The sequence below is a fragment of the Pelodiscus sinensis genome, chromosome 9, assembly GCF_049634645.1.
Source record: "Pelodiscus sinensis isolate JC-2024 chromosome 9, ASM4963464v1, whole genome shotgun sequence".
In the NCBI taxonomy this organism is placed as follows: Eukaryota; Metazoa; Chordata; order Testudines; family Trionychidae; genus Pelodiscus; species Pelodiscus sinensis.
Genome location: NC_134719.1, coordinates 43793526 through 43806462, shown reverse-complemented (window position 1 = coordinate 43806462; position 12937 = coordinate 43793526). Strand labels below are relative to the sequence as shown.

The 12937-nt window shown below is 40.3% G+C and overlaps 1 protein-coding gene across 7 annotated transcripts in view; it reads left to right on the top strand.

The window, feature by feature from the left end:
* Positions 1 to 10104, top strand: part of FNDC7 (fibronectin type III domain containing 7) — a 30748-nt gene extending 20644 nt beyond the window's left edge. For 5 of the 7 annotated variants that reach the window (XM_075936658.1, XM_075936659.1, XM_075936655.1 and 2 more), the window contains 7 exons: positions 353 to 607; positions 2657 to 2914; positions 3438 to 3692; positions 4500 to 4754; positions 5075 to 5335; positions 6584 to 6613; positions 8853 to 10104. In XM_075936658.1, the coding sequence (XP_075792773.1) occupies positions 353 to 607; positions 2657 to 2914; positions 3438 to 3692; positions 4500 to 4754; positions 5075 to 5335; positions 6584 to 6613; positions 8853 to 8872 (1334 nt within the window). In that variant the 3' untranslated portion in view covers positions 8873 to 10104. The remainder of the gene's footprint in view (positions 1 to 352; positions 608 to 2656; positions 2915 to 3437; positions 3693 to 4499; positions 4755 to 5074; positions 5336 to 6583; positions 6614 to 8852) is intronic. The other 2 variants (XM_075936656.1, XM_025189404.2) reach the window with 2 other exon arrangements.
* Positions 10105 to 12937: the final 2833 nt, after the last annotated feature.

Sequence of the window (12937 nt, the reverse complement as noted above, 5' to 3'; positions counted from 1 at the left end):
AAAAGTGCTTTTGTGGAAAAGCGTCCGTGCCAATCTAGACGCTCTGTTCCGAAAATGCTTTTAACGGAAAACTTTTCCGTTAAAAGCATTTCCGGAAAATCATGCCAGTCTAGACGTAGCTATGGTGTACAAGTGACATATTAAAATAACCACATATTCAGTATCCTTATAAATCCAGATGAGCTGATCTTTTTTAAACTGGACATGTACTAGCTATTCAAACTAAACATATCAGGCAAATTCTATGTATCTTTCATCGATATTTGTATAGTAAAAATGTTGCCTAAATAAAATCCTGGAAGTACAGTTGTAACCTTCCTCCCCCCTTTCTGTTTTAAATTTGATTTCCCAGTCCCTTGTGCACCAGGAAGTATAACAATCAAAGAGGACAGTCCTGGTGATTTGTCAGTGTCATGGTCTAATGTAGATCTTGGAGATTATTATGTGGTTTTTGTGAAAAGTGATGATGGCTTGGAAGTACACTGCAACACATCACATACCCAGTGCCAGTTCCAATCAGACTGTGGTTTCACCTACTTCATTAGTGTCTTTGCATATAACAAGGCAGGACAAAGTCCTTTAGGGGATGTATTCAATTATACTACTGGTAAGTAGCACTTTGTTTATGCAAATATATTTGGTGATTCTCTTAGTAGTATTAAAAACAGACCTTGTTGGAAAATGTTTTTTTTTTCCTGAAGAAAATATCCACTTTTGGCAAGAAATTGAAATCTGAAAATGCTTGACTGCTACCCCATAAGTTTGTGCAGAAAATTTTTAAGTTTAGATTTGGAAATGCTGCATTGGTATTCCATGGAAGTTGTCATGCAATGCCAAATGTTCCCATTTTCCTGTATAGACTAGGCTCCCTGGCTGGACTTTATGTTCCATAATATACCACATTCTCCTCTCTTTTCTGATTTACTACAGTACACCTTCAAAGTCCCTGTTCCTGGTGTGTTGTGGGAGATGTAGAGTGGCTGGAGAACTTGGTCTATAAAGGCAAATGGGAGCATGAGGCACTGTGGTGGTATTTTCATGGAAATTTTTTTTCCAAGGTTTGGTGTTCAGTTTTTCAACAAAAAGTCAAAAATGTATGCAGAATTTTTTTTGTCACAAAAAATTAAGACACCCAATTTTCCATTGGAAAAAATGTTGATGAAAAATTTTGACCAGCCCTAATTAATGATAACCGGTACTTTAGAAAAGATATTTTTTTAAACAGAAAAGGGTTAAAGTTTAAATTGTAGCCAATGTTTATTTGACTCAGTTTATCAGTCAAGTCTGACACCAGTTTATAAATTAAAAGGCTTGATCATTTGATCATTCTAAAACATGTTCAAAAATGGGGATGCATAGGACTGGGATCAAGATATGTGGATTCTAATCCTGGTTCTGCCATAGCTTTGCTGTGTAATCTTGGATAAGTACCTAACCTTCCCTGTGCCTGTTTCACCATGTATAAAATGAGAAAATACTGGATATGATTCTTAGTTAAGTGACTTGTACATTTTGGAGAACCTAAAATAGACGGTTCAACATAAGAGTACAGTATTATTTCAAATGGATTATTACTAACTGCTATTGTAAGGACTTTAAAGCAACGATGGGCAATAATTTTTGATGGGGGGCCACTCCAAGAATTTGGTACATGGTCAAGGACTAAATTCTTCCATGATATTAGCGGAGGTGGTGGAGGTTGACACTGAGGTGCAGGAGGGGTCTAGGAGGGAGTTTGAGTGAAGAAGGGGGTTATAACTTGGGGCAGAGGAATGGGGTGGGGAATATGGCTACAGGAGAGGATGTTGACCTGGAGAAGGAGTGTGGGAGGAGGTACAGGATCTGGGAGGGGGTTATGATGTGGGGCAGGGGATTGAGGTGCAGCGTCTGGGAGGCAGTATGGGTTTGAGTTGTGATCTGGGGCAAGGGTGCAAGAGCAGGGGCAAAAGGTTGTGGGGAGAGAAGAGTGCCAGATGGAGGCTCTGGGTGGGAGACACTTACCTTAGGCAGCTCTCAGTCAGGAGCCCGACAGGTCCCTCAGGCAGGCTCAAAGCATCTAATTATGGGGATCGTGTGCTTGTTGCATGTCTCTTGAGGGAGCAGGAGCCCTTTGTGCACTGCCTGTGCAGCAAGCATGGCCCAGGCAGCCAGCGAGAGCTGCAAGACTGTGCTGGGTGTGGGGGCATCACACAAAGTTCTCTCCGGGGCTTGCAGCATGCAGGGCACATGGCCACCATAGCTGGTCATTTTGAGTGGCATGCAGGCACGGAGCAGGCAGGATGCCTGGGAGGCTCCCACCGGGCCACAGGGAGAGTGGCGGTGGGCTAGGACTGGTGGTTTGGCTGGCCAGATTCGGCCCACAGATCACATTTTGCCCACCCTTGCTTTAAAAACATGAGAATCTACTTTTTATTATAGAAAGAGTATGCAACAGAATTCTCTTTATCCAGATAAGATGTGTGACATGTCACTTATTTGGCTAGATTAAGTTTTGGATAAATGAAGGACTTCAATGTGGAGAACATAATTCATTTTTTGATAATGGAGATTTCACATAAGAGGTGTTTGTGTAAACAAGTCACTATCCTATTTAATATCTAGTATATTTCAGTTCATTAGTGCTGTTGACATTTCCTCTCTGTTTTGCCTTTTTTAGCACCTTGTTGCCCCAGCGACTTTTACCCAGTGTTTGTATCCAGTAATACAGTTGAGATTGTCTGGTCTCCTGTCCGTGGTGCTGAAATGTATGAAACAAAAGCTGTTGATGGGATTGGTATAGTACTGTGTAATGACACTGCCACAATTTGCATCCTGTCTGCATTGCATTGTAACACACAATATAACATCACTGTGTATTCTTTCAATGAAATCAGAGGCAGCAATACATCATGCAGTTCCAAATATGTGGCAACAGGTATAAGGTTATTTTTTTCACATATCATGCAAAATAATTAGTTGTTTTCATTGTAGTTACTAGATAGAAGTCTTAATTTGCTTTGAAAGAGAAAAAAATGTGAGTGCTAAGTAAAGTTATTATAATCCATAGTCACAACAAAAAGAAAATCTAATCAAGATTTTTAAAAATGGGTGCCTAAGATAAGATTCCTACATTCATAACCAGGAACTTTAATAAGTGACGAGATTGGAATCCGTTAGGTAATCAGCACATCTGAAAATGAGATTTGATTTCCATATATATCTTTGTATGCAAAACCTTAACGTTTCAGTTTTTCAAGAGTTTTTGCCTATTAAACCCTTTTAAAGTTTATGCTCATAAACTGTTCCAAATTAGTCAAAAATTATTAAATAGAATGTCACTAAATCTTAGTTTGTCAAATATCTATTATAATCTGCAGTTACTGACATTGTAAACAATGTAAAACGGAATTTATGTACTGAAAACGCATCTAAAAACTGTTTCATTCTAAATCTTTCAGCTCCGTGCAGTCCTGAAATAAAAAACATCTCAAAGGATGATCTTTCCATAATTAGTGTGCACTGGCAAGCCAATAATGATGAAGCTATGTACACTGTTACTGCTAGAGGAGAAACTGGATTATGGCATTGCACAAACTCTGGAAATTCTTGTAGCATAACTGATCTTCCCTGTGGATCAGTATTCTCTATTAGTGCTGTGGCAAGTACAACAGCAGGGCAGAGCTTACCTAGTTCTAGTGTCCCTTTAGAGACAGGTATGTGGGGATCAATATGTAATTGAAAGTATAACCTTTTTCGTATATTTATAATACTGTGCTAAGTGTGTGTCTCTCTATGTCCATGTGTGTTTTTTTCACAGTGTATCTACATGTATTACTCTGGAATGACATCAGCTTTAATGTGTGTATATGACAGAGAAATCATTACTTTTTAGTAGCTGCATCCTGTTGATAAGCCCTAATACAAGCACTTATGTTTCCTGAGTCACTACTAATTAAGATACACTGGCATAATCTCTTTATGCAATGCATGGCTTTCTTGTCAGCACTTCGATCCTTAATGTGAATGACAAAACCACTGAGATTCTGATGATGCATTGTAGACATTTATTTTTATTACCAAGATCTACTAGCTGAAACAATCTTCACATAATGATCCTGGGTTATCAACTGTCACACAATGGCTAAAAAAATAATAAATCATTTATATTATCCTGGTATTTTTTGTATTAGATGTTAGCTACTTGGGCATGCTGAAGTTTAATATCTAACTATTTTGGTAACATTAGCTAAAAAGGATTTAGTTTTCTTTTTTTAATGGCTATTAAGATTATTTTTCTTCCTAAGGGCTTCACACATCTCCCACCAAAGTTAATGAAAAGACAGACTTCAACAAGAGCTGGATCAGGCCTTAAGATCAGTAAAAATGTGGATGACAAAACTGGCAGTTTTTCAATAAATTTTTAAAAAGCTATTTCTAAAACAAAATAATTTACAACACTATCTGCATAGAACCTCAGTGAATACAATAAAGTTGACCTCCCATTTTTGTTTCCTTTTAAGCTCCTTGCTGCCCTACTAACATGACAGTAACTCAAGTCATGCAGTCCATAATAAATATCAGCTGGTCTGTTGGGGCTGGTGCACAGACATATGTAACAACACTGGAATCGCCAAAAGGACAGATCAAATGCCACACTCTCCAAAACCACTGTCTCCTGGGATGCATTACATGTGCTACCAACTATACCGTGTCACTGCAAGTGATTAGTGAAAGTGGTTTGACCTCAGACTGCACATATCAAGACTACTCTTCCAGTATGTAAACAATAGATGGAATTAAAAAGAAAAATTGCAGTATAGTAGACAGATTGTTTTCATAGTAAGATTATATGTGAGATTGAAGAAATTGCTAAAGCCATACAGTTCCCTGTTTTAAATACTAGTTTGAAGGTGATTTTCATTCTCTTATTCCCCGCCGTTGCCTCATAAAATTACCCTGACTCTATGTAAGATGGTGAGCCTTTGTAATTAGAATGTAGGTATCAGGTGTGAAATCTGTTAAGATGACTTATAGTTTCCTTCCAAGAACAAATATAATCTGTAGTTTAGACGGTCTTTTTTCTTTTCTTTATTAGGTGCCTGCTGCCCTTCTGGGGTGAAATTATATAGATTGGGTAATAATGGCATCCGCATACACTGGAGAGCTTCTGCAAGGTCGATAAAGTATAGTACAGATTTATATGGGTCAAAAGGCAACTTCACCTGTACCCCCATTTCAGGTTTGAGTTACTGTGATGTCACTGAAATACCGTGTGGGGATGTCTATACGGTAGTAGTTTCTCCAGTTCCTGAGAGAGGATCAAAGCTTACGTTTTGCCCTAAAAAAATATATTCAGGTAAAACTTCATTATAGTCCTTTCATGTTTTATATCCTATGTATGTTTTGTTAGATGCACATTAGTGTAATGTATAGTCTTTTATAGCACCAAATTCTAACATGCAGTTGTGTCTATGCATATTGCAGAATAAGAGGAAACAAAGATCCAGCATGGAGCAGAAGTTTTCTATCCCAATACCGAGTGAACACATAACCCACAAAAAGAATATGTTATAGTCTGCAACATGATTTTCTAAAAGGCATTTCGGGTTAGGGCCTTGAAAGCAAGGACCTTTTTTGCTTATGTGCTGGCAATAAAATGAAACCTCAAATCACATGGACTTCTCTTGACCCAACCCCATCAATAATTTGTATTAGAGCAAAGGGGCTATGTGTGTTGAGTCAGGATGCTAGGCTATGTTCTTCACTGCGAGTTCTTTGGCAGAAAATATGCTAATGATAGGCTCATTAGCATAATTTGTGATCTCATTAGCATATTTTCTGCCATTTCTTTTTGCTCAAGGGGTTTTTTGCACAAAAAGTAGCAGTGTGACCAGGGGTGTTTTTTTTGCACAAATACCCCATTTTGTGCAAGATCCTTATGCCTGTCCCGGACAGGCATAAGGATCTTGCGCAATATGGGGTTTTTGCGCAAAACCCGCCCCAGCCACACTACTACTACTTGTGTAAAAACCCCTTGAGCAAAAATAAATGGCAGAAAATATGCTAATGTGATTGTGACTTATGCTAATGAGTCCCTCATTAGCATATTTTTTGCCAAAGAACTCCCAGTGAAGACGAAGCCCTAGTGATTAACATGGAGAGGAAAAGGAATGACAAAAAATACACAAAGCTGCTTTTTACAGCATGTTTTACTCTTTCAGAGATCAGTTCTGGTTGATGGATACTAATCTCTGCTTTTTTTCTGAGTCTGGTTTTTCATGTAATTCTTCATGTAGACTGGTTTTCAAATACCTTAATGCTCTTTTTAATTAAAATCAAAATCAACCTAATGAGCCACCTTTATAAAAACAAACTGTCTACAGTATTCCTGTATAATCTATCATATTAGAATTATTTTGAAAGCACTAAACGAAAGTGATGTTTTTCATGTTAAAAATTCAAATGTATTTGACATTTTAAAACATAATAAAATGTAATGAGATAGGGCCATATTATACAATTAGGTTAACTATATAAATTGATATTTTTTCATCTTGTAATTATACACTTAACTTTTATACACCTTTTTTGTATTTCATTCTAGTGACCTGCTCTGGAAGTTCTGTTGGAATGGGTACGAGAACACACTCAGAATTTCACCTCTATTGAAAATGGTGGTTCTAATGATATGTGTCTCTCTTAGAACAGAAGTACTTCACCTTTACATAACATGCATTAAATTCCCCTGGGAGAAAATAATTCTATCATAGATAGAATGTATCCCCTAACATAATGTAGCTTCCAGAAGTTGTTCTGTATATTATCTGAAACATAACATGGCCTAGATAGATCCTCAGCTAAGTAGTACACAGCATGGCTCAGGAGGGAATGTGCAAAGATGGTTTTGGTCCCCTCATTTTGGGGCCATTCAGTGCCAGTCCAGTTCTCCAGTATAAGAACAGTCAGAAGACTGCTATAAAGTACAGTGCCTGCCAAAGGCCATGAAGGGTTCTTATAGGGATTGCCGAAGTCCTGGAAAATCCAAACCATGTCCATTTTCTCCTGGCCGCAGCCCCTACTGCAGCTGAAAGAAGCAAGCTGGTAAAGCATAGAAAACCATAGGATTCCCCCTCCATAGCACTCATCCCAGGCCAACACCCCCCCACAAAACTTAAACCGCTGAGAATGTCCAACTGAGATCCATAAAATTAATTGAAGGCAAATTATAACAGCACAGATATGTCATACATTTATCTTGTGTCTGTCTGTCCAGTGCCCAATAAAATGCAAACTTTTAACAGAGTAAAAACCACTGGGACGTTTTACCTGGGGATGTGGTATTCTGTCACTTAGGGTATGTCTACACTACCCCGCTAGTTCGAACTAGCGGGGTAATGTATGCATACCGAACTTGCTAATGAAGCCCGGGATTTGAATTGCCCGGGCTTCATTAGCATAAAGCCGGCGCCGCCATTTTTAAAAGCCGGCTAGTGCGAACCCCGTGCCGCGCGGCTACACGCGGCACGGGCTAGATAGTTCGAACTATGTAGCCATTCCGAACCAGCTGTACTCCTCGTACTATCTGTACTATTGCACTAGCCGGCTTTTAAAAATGGCGGCGCCGGCTTTATGCTAATGAAGCCCGGGAAATTCAAATCCCGGGCTTCATTAGCAAGTTCGGTATGCATACATTACCCCGCTAGTTCGAACTAGCGGGATAGTGTAGACATACCCTTAAAGTGATAACTGGATGTCTAACTTACTGGATGTCAAGAGTGGATATCTAACTTACCAAAATTCTGAGGTTTCAAACAGACAAAAATTTTTACAAATGTCAGGGAAATATTTAATATTTGTTCCCCAAATGTACCATTCATAGCTACAAATTATACATCTGAGGCCCAAGAGAAGCAAAATTCAGCTCTACCTTATTTACAGGATTTTTTAAATGCCACAGCTGTGAAGTTTGAGCTAGAAAGGCAGAAAAAAGAGCTTTATTCCATTAAGAAGATATTCTCCTTTTTAGTCAGAACCGGCACTGCCCTTCCAGGGTTTAGAGACATAACATTGTAAAGTTGTGTCACCTATATATACAGAAAAATTACACCACTTTTGAGTCGTTGCAGTTGGGCTCACTGCAGCATGCTTTAAGGGAACAGTGCTAAAAATAATCTCAATTAAATTTTTTTTAAACTCATTTTCTCAAACATCTGAAGCACATACAGAGCTCATGAGTGGTGTGGTGAGCTATTAAGGTTCTACTGGTGTGTAATTCAGGATGGTGCCCCTCTGAGAATTCACCCCTCTTAGGTATTGGGACCATTCCAAACTCATTCAGATAAAGAGCTGTTAACACAGCACATCATGTATTTTTAAATTCATAATAGCCTTAAGTGGAACTCAAGTCATCCTCTGCATAAGTAGACATATCTTGAAGGGCATTGGTGTTTTATTTAAGAAACACAATACCCATCATATGTGTCCTGTCCCCAGAATCCAGCACACTGCTGCAATACATGTTACTTTTGCATGAGACCTAAACTGAGGCCTAAGCTACTCTTGGTCATCAAAGAGCCTCTGGCACTATTTGAATGTGTGTTCTATTTTTTATGGCCTGGCCACATTACAATTATTAATTAAATTAAGCTATATTGCGCCACTGATATTGAAGCACCACCTCCTGCCAACAAATTGGTGACACTCTATGGTCCATTCTATGTTTTTCCTGTGGTTTCAAATGAATACAATCTTTCCATTCAATTTCCTGGCTGAAACCGCTGAAAACACCTGCATCAGCAATTATTCAAATATTTTTGTTGGTCATTTGTTTTGTTCTCACCTGAATTCTCTAACCATCTGAATTTTTGTTGTAGTTATCTATGGAGGAAAGTGAAGACTAACATTTGTCTGGATGGAATCACTGGTTCAGACAGGCAGGTAAGAAAAAGTCAAGTGTTACTTAAATTACAAATGTAATTAGGACATACTAAATTAATTGAAGTGTTTTTAACTTATGAATCCTTAGGACCCTCCGGATAATATAATGTTTTTTTACTAAACTGCGTTGACATCCTGAGGATCAGTATACTCAGCAGGGGAACCTTGTATTATGTCCAACCCCACAACCAATGCCATCTGTCCTCGGCTGCATAATTCTGTTTTTCCCTCTTAAAAAAAAAGAAAAAAAAAAGACATTCCCTGCCATGTTAGCCCTTTCCTAATACCATGCTGCATTCATTGAGAGCCCCCATAACTTCAAGCAAGTGAGACGTGGGATCCCAAACTCACCTGCTTACCGTCTCTGCTGAATTGATTCAGGTATCCCCACTGCTTAGTATCACTCACTCTGCTACATTCAATCTAACGGTAACAGAATCACTTTAGGTAGCAGTCCTGACTAGTCTGGCTTGCCAGTGGACACAAATCCTCGATTCCCACACAACTCCCCTTGTCAGACTTCAACTGCTAGATATGGAGCTGAACCAGACCCTCACATGTGAGCAGCCCCAATTTTTGGGGAAATTTAGCATGCAAACATCTCTCCTACTGGATATGTGTTCATTAGAAACATGCACAGAACAATCTTGCTGATCTTGGCTCATAAATCTGGAATGCACTCAGTGAGAGCCCTGTAAGGGGGCTAAGTGTGGGTTGCTAAGGTTAAGCTGAGTAGTAATGTGTGTGATAAGAGTTCTGGAAATAGTTTGTCAATTAACTATTGTAAAAATAAAAAAGTGTTAATTTTTAACTTTTTGGATTTAAATATTTGGTAGCAGTTTAGTCCCACAAAATACATTTTAACCACCTCCCTCATGCCCTCCAGAGAGTTTGAGGCATAATATTAAAATGTTTGATTTGAACAATTAAAATGAAACTAGAAGTCCATCCACTGTACCAGGAGGAGCATGCTAGACAGGCAGGTACTCAGAGACTGAAGCCTGTATCTACTCTACTATTTCCTTAGATCGCATATCTGGACACAGTTCCTCTGGGCTGTATTCACTGGCTCCCTTTGAGCATCAGTGAGTGCTGTCTGAGGTTCTCTGCTTAATATTCCACACCAGATATCTGCTTTTGAACCTGTAACCTTTACTCCTGCCCATTTTATGTTATCCCCCAACATTGCTTGAGCCATAGTTTCAGTGGGTCCTCCCTTTAGACTAGGACAGAGGACTTGAGATGTAGACAGGTTTGTGCTGGCTCCTCCCAGAAACTCAACAAGTACCATAGACTGAGTCAGCCATGATCACTAAACTACCTCTCTTCTCAATAGGAAGTTCATAATATGCAGGCAGTGGATTATGCCAACAATACATACAGTCTGTGCTCTATAAAATTTGAGGCTCTGGACCCCTGAAAACTTCTCTATAGGTTAGGAAGAGATGACAGTTTTCTCACCTCTTCCACATGTACGGTAAATTGAGATGGGTGCATTGTACCTGTTCTTATAGATGTAGAAAAACTTAATGAGTGCACTTCTCCCAGTGAAGGCCAACTGTGTTAAGCATGCATTTGCATTCACTAGTTGCTCCCAGACTTTTAAACTAGATTTATCTTCCACTTGAAAAATAAAAAGCAGGCTGCAACCACTTTTGAAAACTAAATTGGGCCTTCGGGAGTACAAAAACCAATCATCCCATAGTTTAAGGCCTAGCTCTTTTAACATGCATGTCTTTTATATCCTAGACTAGTCCTCACGAGCAGCTGTCTCTCCCCACCCTCTGCTCATATACAGGCAGTCCCCGGGTTACGTACAAGATAGGGAATGTAGGTTTGTTCTTAAGTTGAATCTGTATGTAAGTCGGAACTGGCGTCCAGATTCAGCCGCTGCTGAAACTGATCAGTTTCAACAGTGGCTGAATCTGGACGCCAGTTCTGACTTACATACAGATTCAACTTAAGAACCCCAGGCGTCCCCAAGTCAGCTGCTGCTGAAACTGATCAGCGGCTGATTCCAGGAAGCCCAGGGCAGCTGCTTCCTGTAGTCAGCCACTGGTCAGTTTCAGCAGCAGCTGATTTGGGGACGCCTGGGGCAGAGCAGCTGGGGTGCTGTTGGGTTGGTCCAGTAGCGCCGCCGCTCCTCGGCGCTACTGGACCAACCCAGCAGCACCCAAGCTGCTCTGCCCCAGGCATCCTGATTCAGCCGCTGCTGAAACTGACCAGCAGTGGCTGAATCAGGACGCCTGGGGCAGAGCAGCTAGGGTGCTGCCGGGTTGGTCCAGTAGCACCCAGAGCGTCGCTACGGGACCAACCGGCAGCTCCCCAGATGCTGTACCACAGGTGTCCGGAGCAAAGCCACGGAGCACGGGGGCAGCGGGACAGCCCAGATGCGTAGTGCGTCTGGACTGTCGGCTGCCCACGTGTTCCGCGGCTTTGCTCCCCGTCCACCTGGTCTGCAGACCAGGGAGACGGGGAGCAAAGCAGAGCAAAGCCACGGAGCACGCGGGCAGCCGACAGCCCAGACGCGTCTGGGCTGTCCGCGTGCTCCGCTGCTTTGCTTCCTCTCCCTGGTCTCCTAGAGACCAGGGAGACGGGTCCCGTTCGTAACTGCGGATCCGACGTAACTCGGATCCGCGTAACTCGGGGACTGCCTGTACACAGAAACATGAATGCAGATCTGTACTACATAATACATCACATAATCCTGACATACTTTAGTACGCAGTAAAATAGTTAGTTAATATTCAAAGTGTCATTATTGCTATTTTAAGTTATCCATGGAAATGTAGGAGTTAGCTCAGAGGGCAAAGTTACTGTAGAGGAGGGTTACACTGACTTTGTGCTTTGAAAGTTGTGTCATCATTACAGCTACCAATTTACTTTAAAAGTAAATGTGGAAAACAATGGATAAGTATCGCTATGCTACTCCATAGTTTTTGGAGCTGATATCTTTGTAATGTCATCTAAAGAGAATGTCTAGCCACTAGTTTTAATGAAAACAATGGCTCACAAGTTTAAATGACTGTTTTCACTTTTGCTATTAAAAAAAAGTCTAAGTCTCCATAAGATATTTTATAATGTAAGTAGATAGCTGCATAAGTAACTGTTAATAAAAGTGAGAAATCTCAGAATGTTAAGAATACTGCTAAACAATGTAGGTACTCATGAGTGGCATATTGTGCGTAGATGGTCCTTGATAAAAATCAAATTTGAATGTTGCATATTTTACTTAAATAGCAGCACTCATTAAACTCAATCATCCTTAACAAAAGACTATAAACAGATGAGCTAACAAACAGAATTAAATATGTAATAGGCAAACAGCTGCGAAGAGCAACATCATTGCAACCAGTTGTATCAACATACGCTTGCCTTCAGAACTTTCGCAGGAATATCATAAGGGAGTGGGGGAGAAGGGGGTGGAGTAAATAATCCAATGGGTACTGCCATTAAAAGTTCTACCATCACAGCATCCCATTACTGGAAATGTGCAGATTCCATTTCTAAGAAATGCTGCATGTAACCACTAGGTTCTTTTTTTGGCACAGACATTATGGAGTCTTCATCTACAGTGTCCCATGCTTTCCATCTGTTGCTTCTGTTACAGAACTGCAGTATATAGTTGCAAAATCTGCTTGCTAGAGTAGGCTCCAGTACTGCAAGATTATTTGAGTCCCACTGAAATCAATGGGGGTGTTTAGGAACAGGGCTGCATCTATACAGTTCAACTTGTAAAATTTAGACTTTTCCAGGTGAAATTGGCACGGCCTCACCAAACCATTAACCTAGATTTTTGCAGGAGTGGTGGTTAGCTGATGCTTACCAGTTCTGGTTAGTTTAACCAGTGGGGACTGGAGCAGGGTGCACTTCAAACAGGGCTGGAAGAGCCTGTGCCAGGGTGGCCCTCCACACTTCCAACATTAAACAATATTTAATAGGTTAACTAATTAAATAGGTTTACGTCCCTAGTTAGGGGGTTGTTTAAAAAAGCCAAGCATTTGAATGTGCCCGTCAAGTC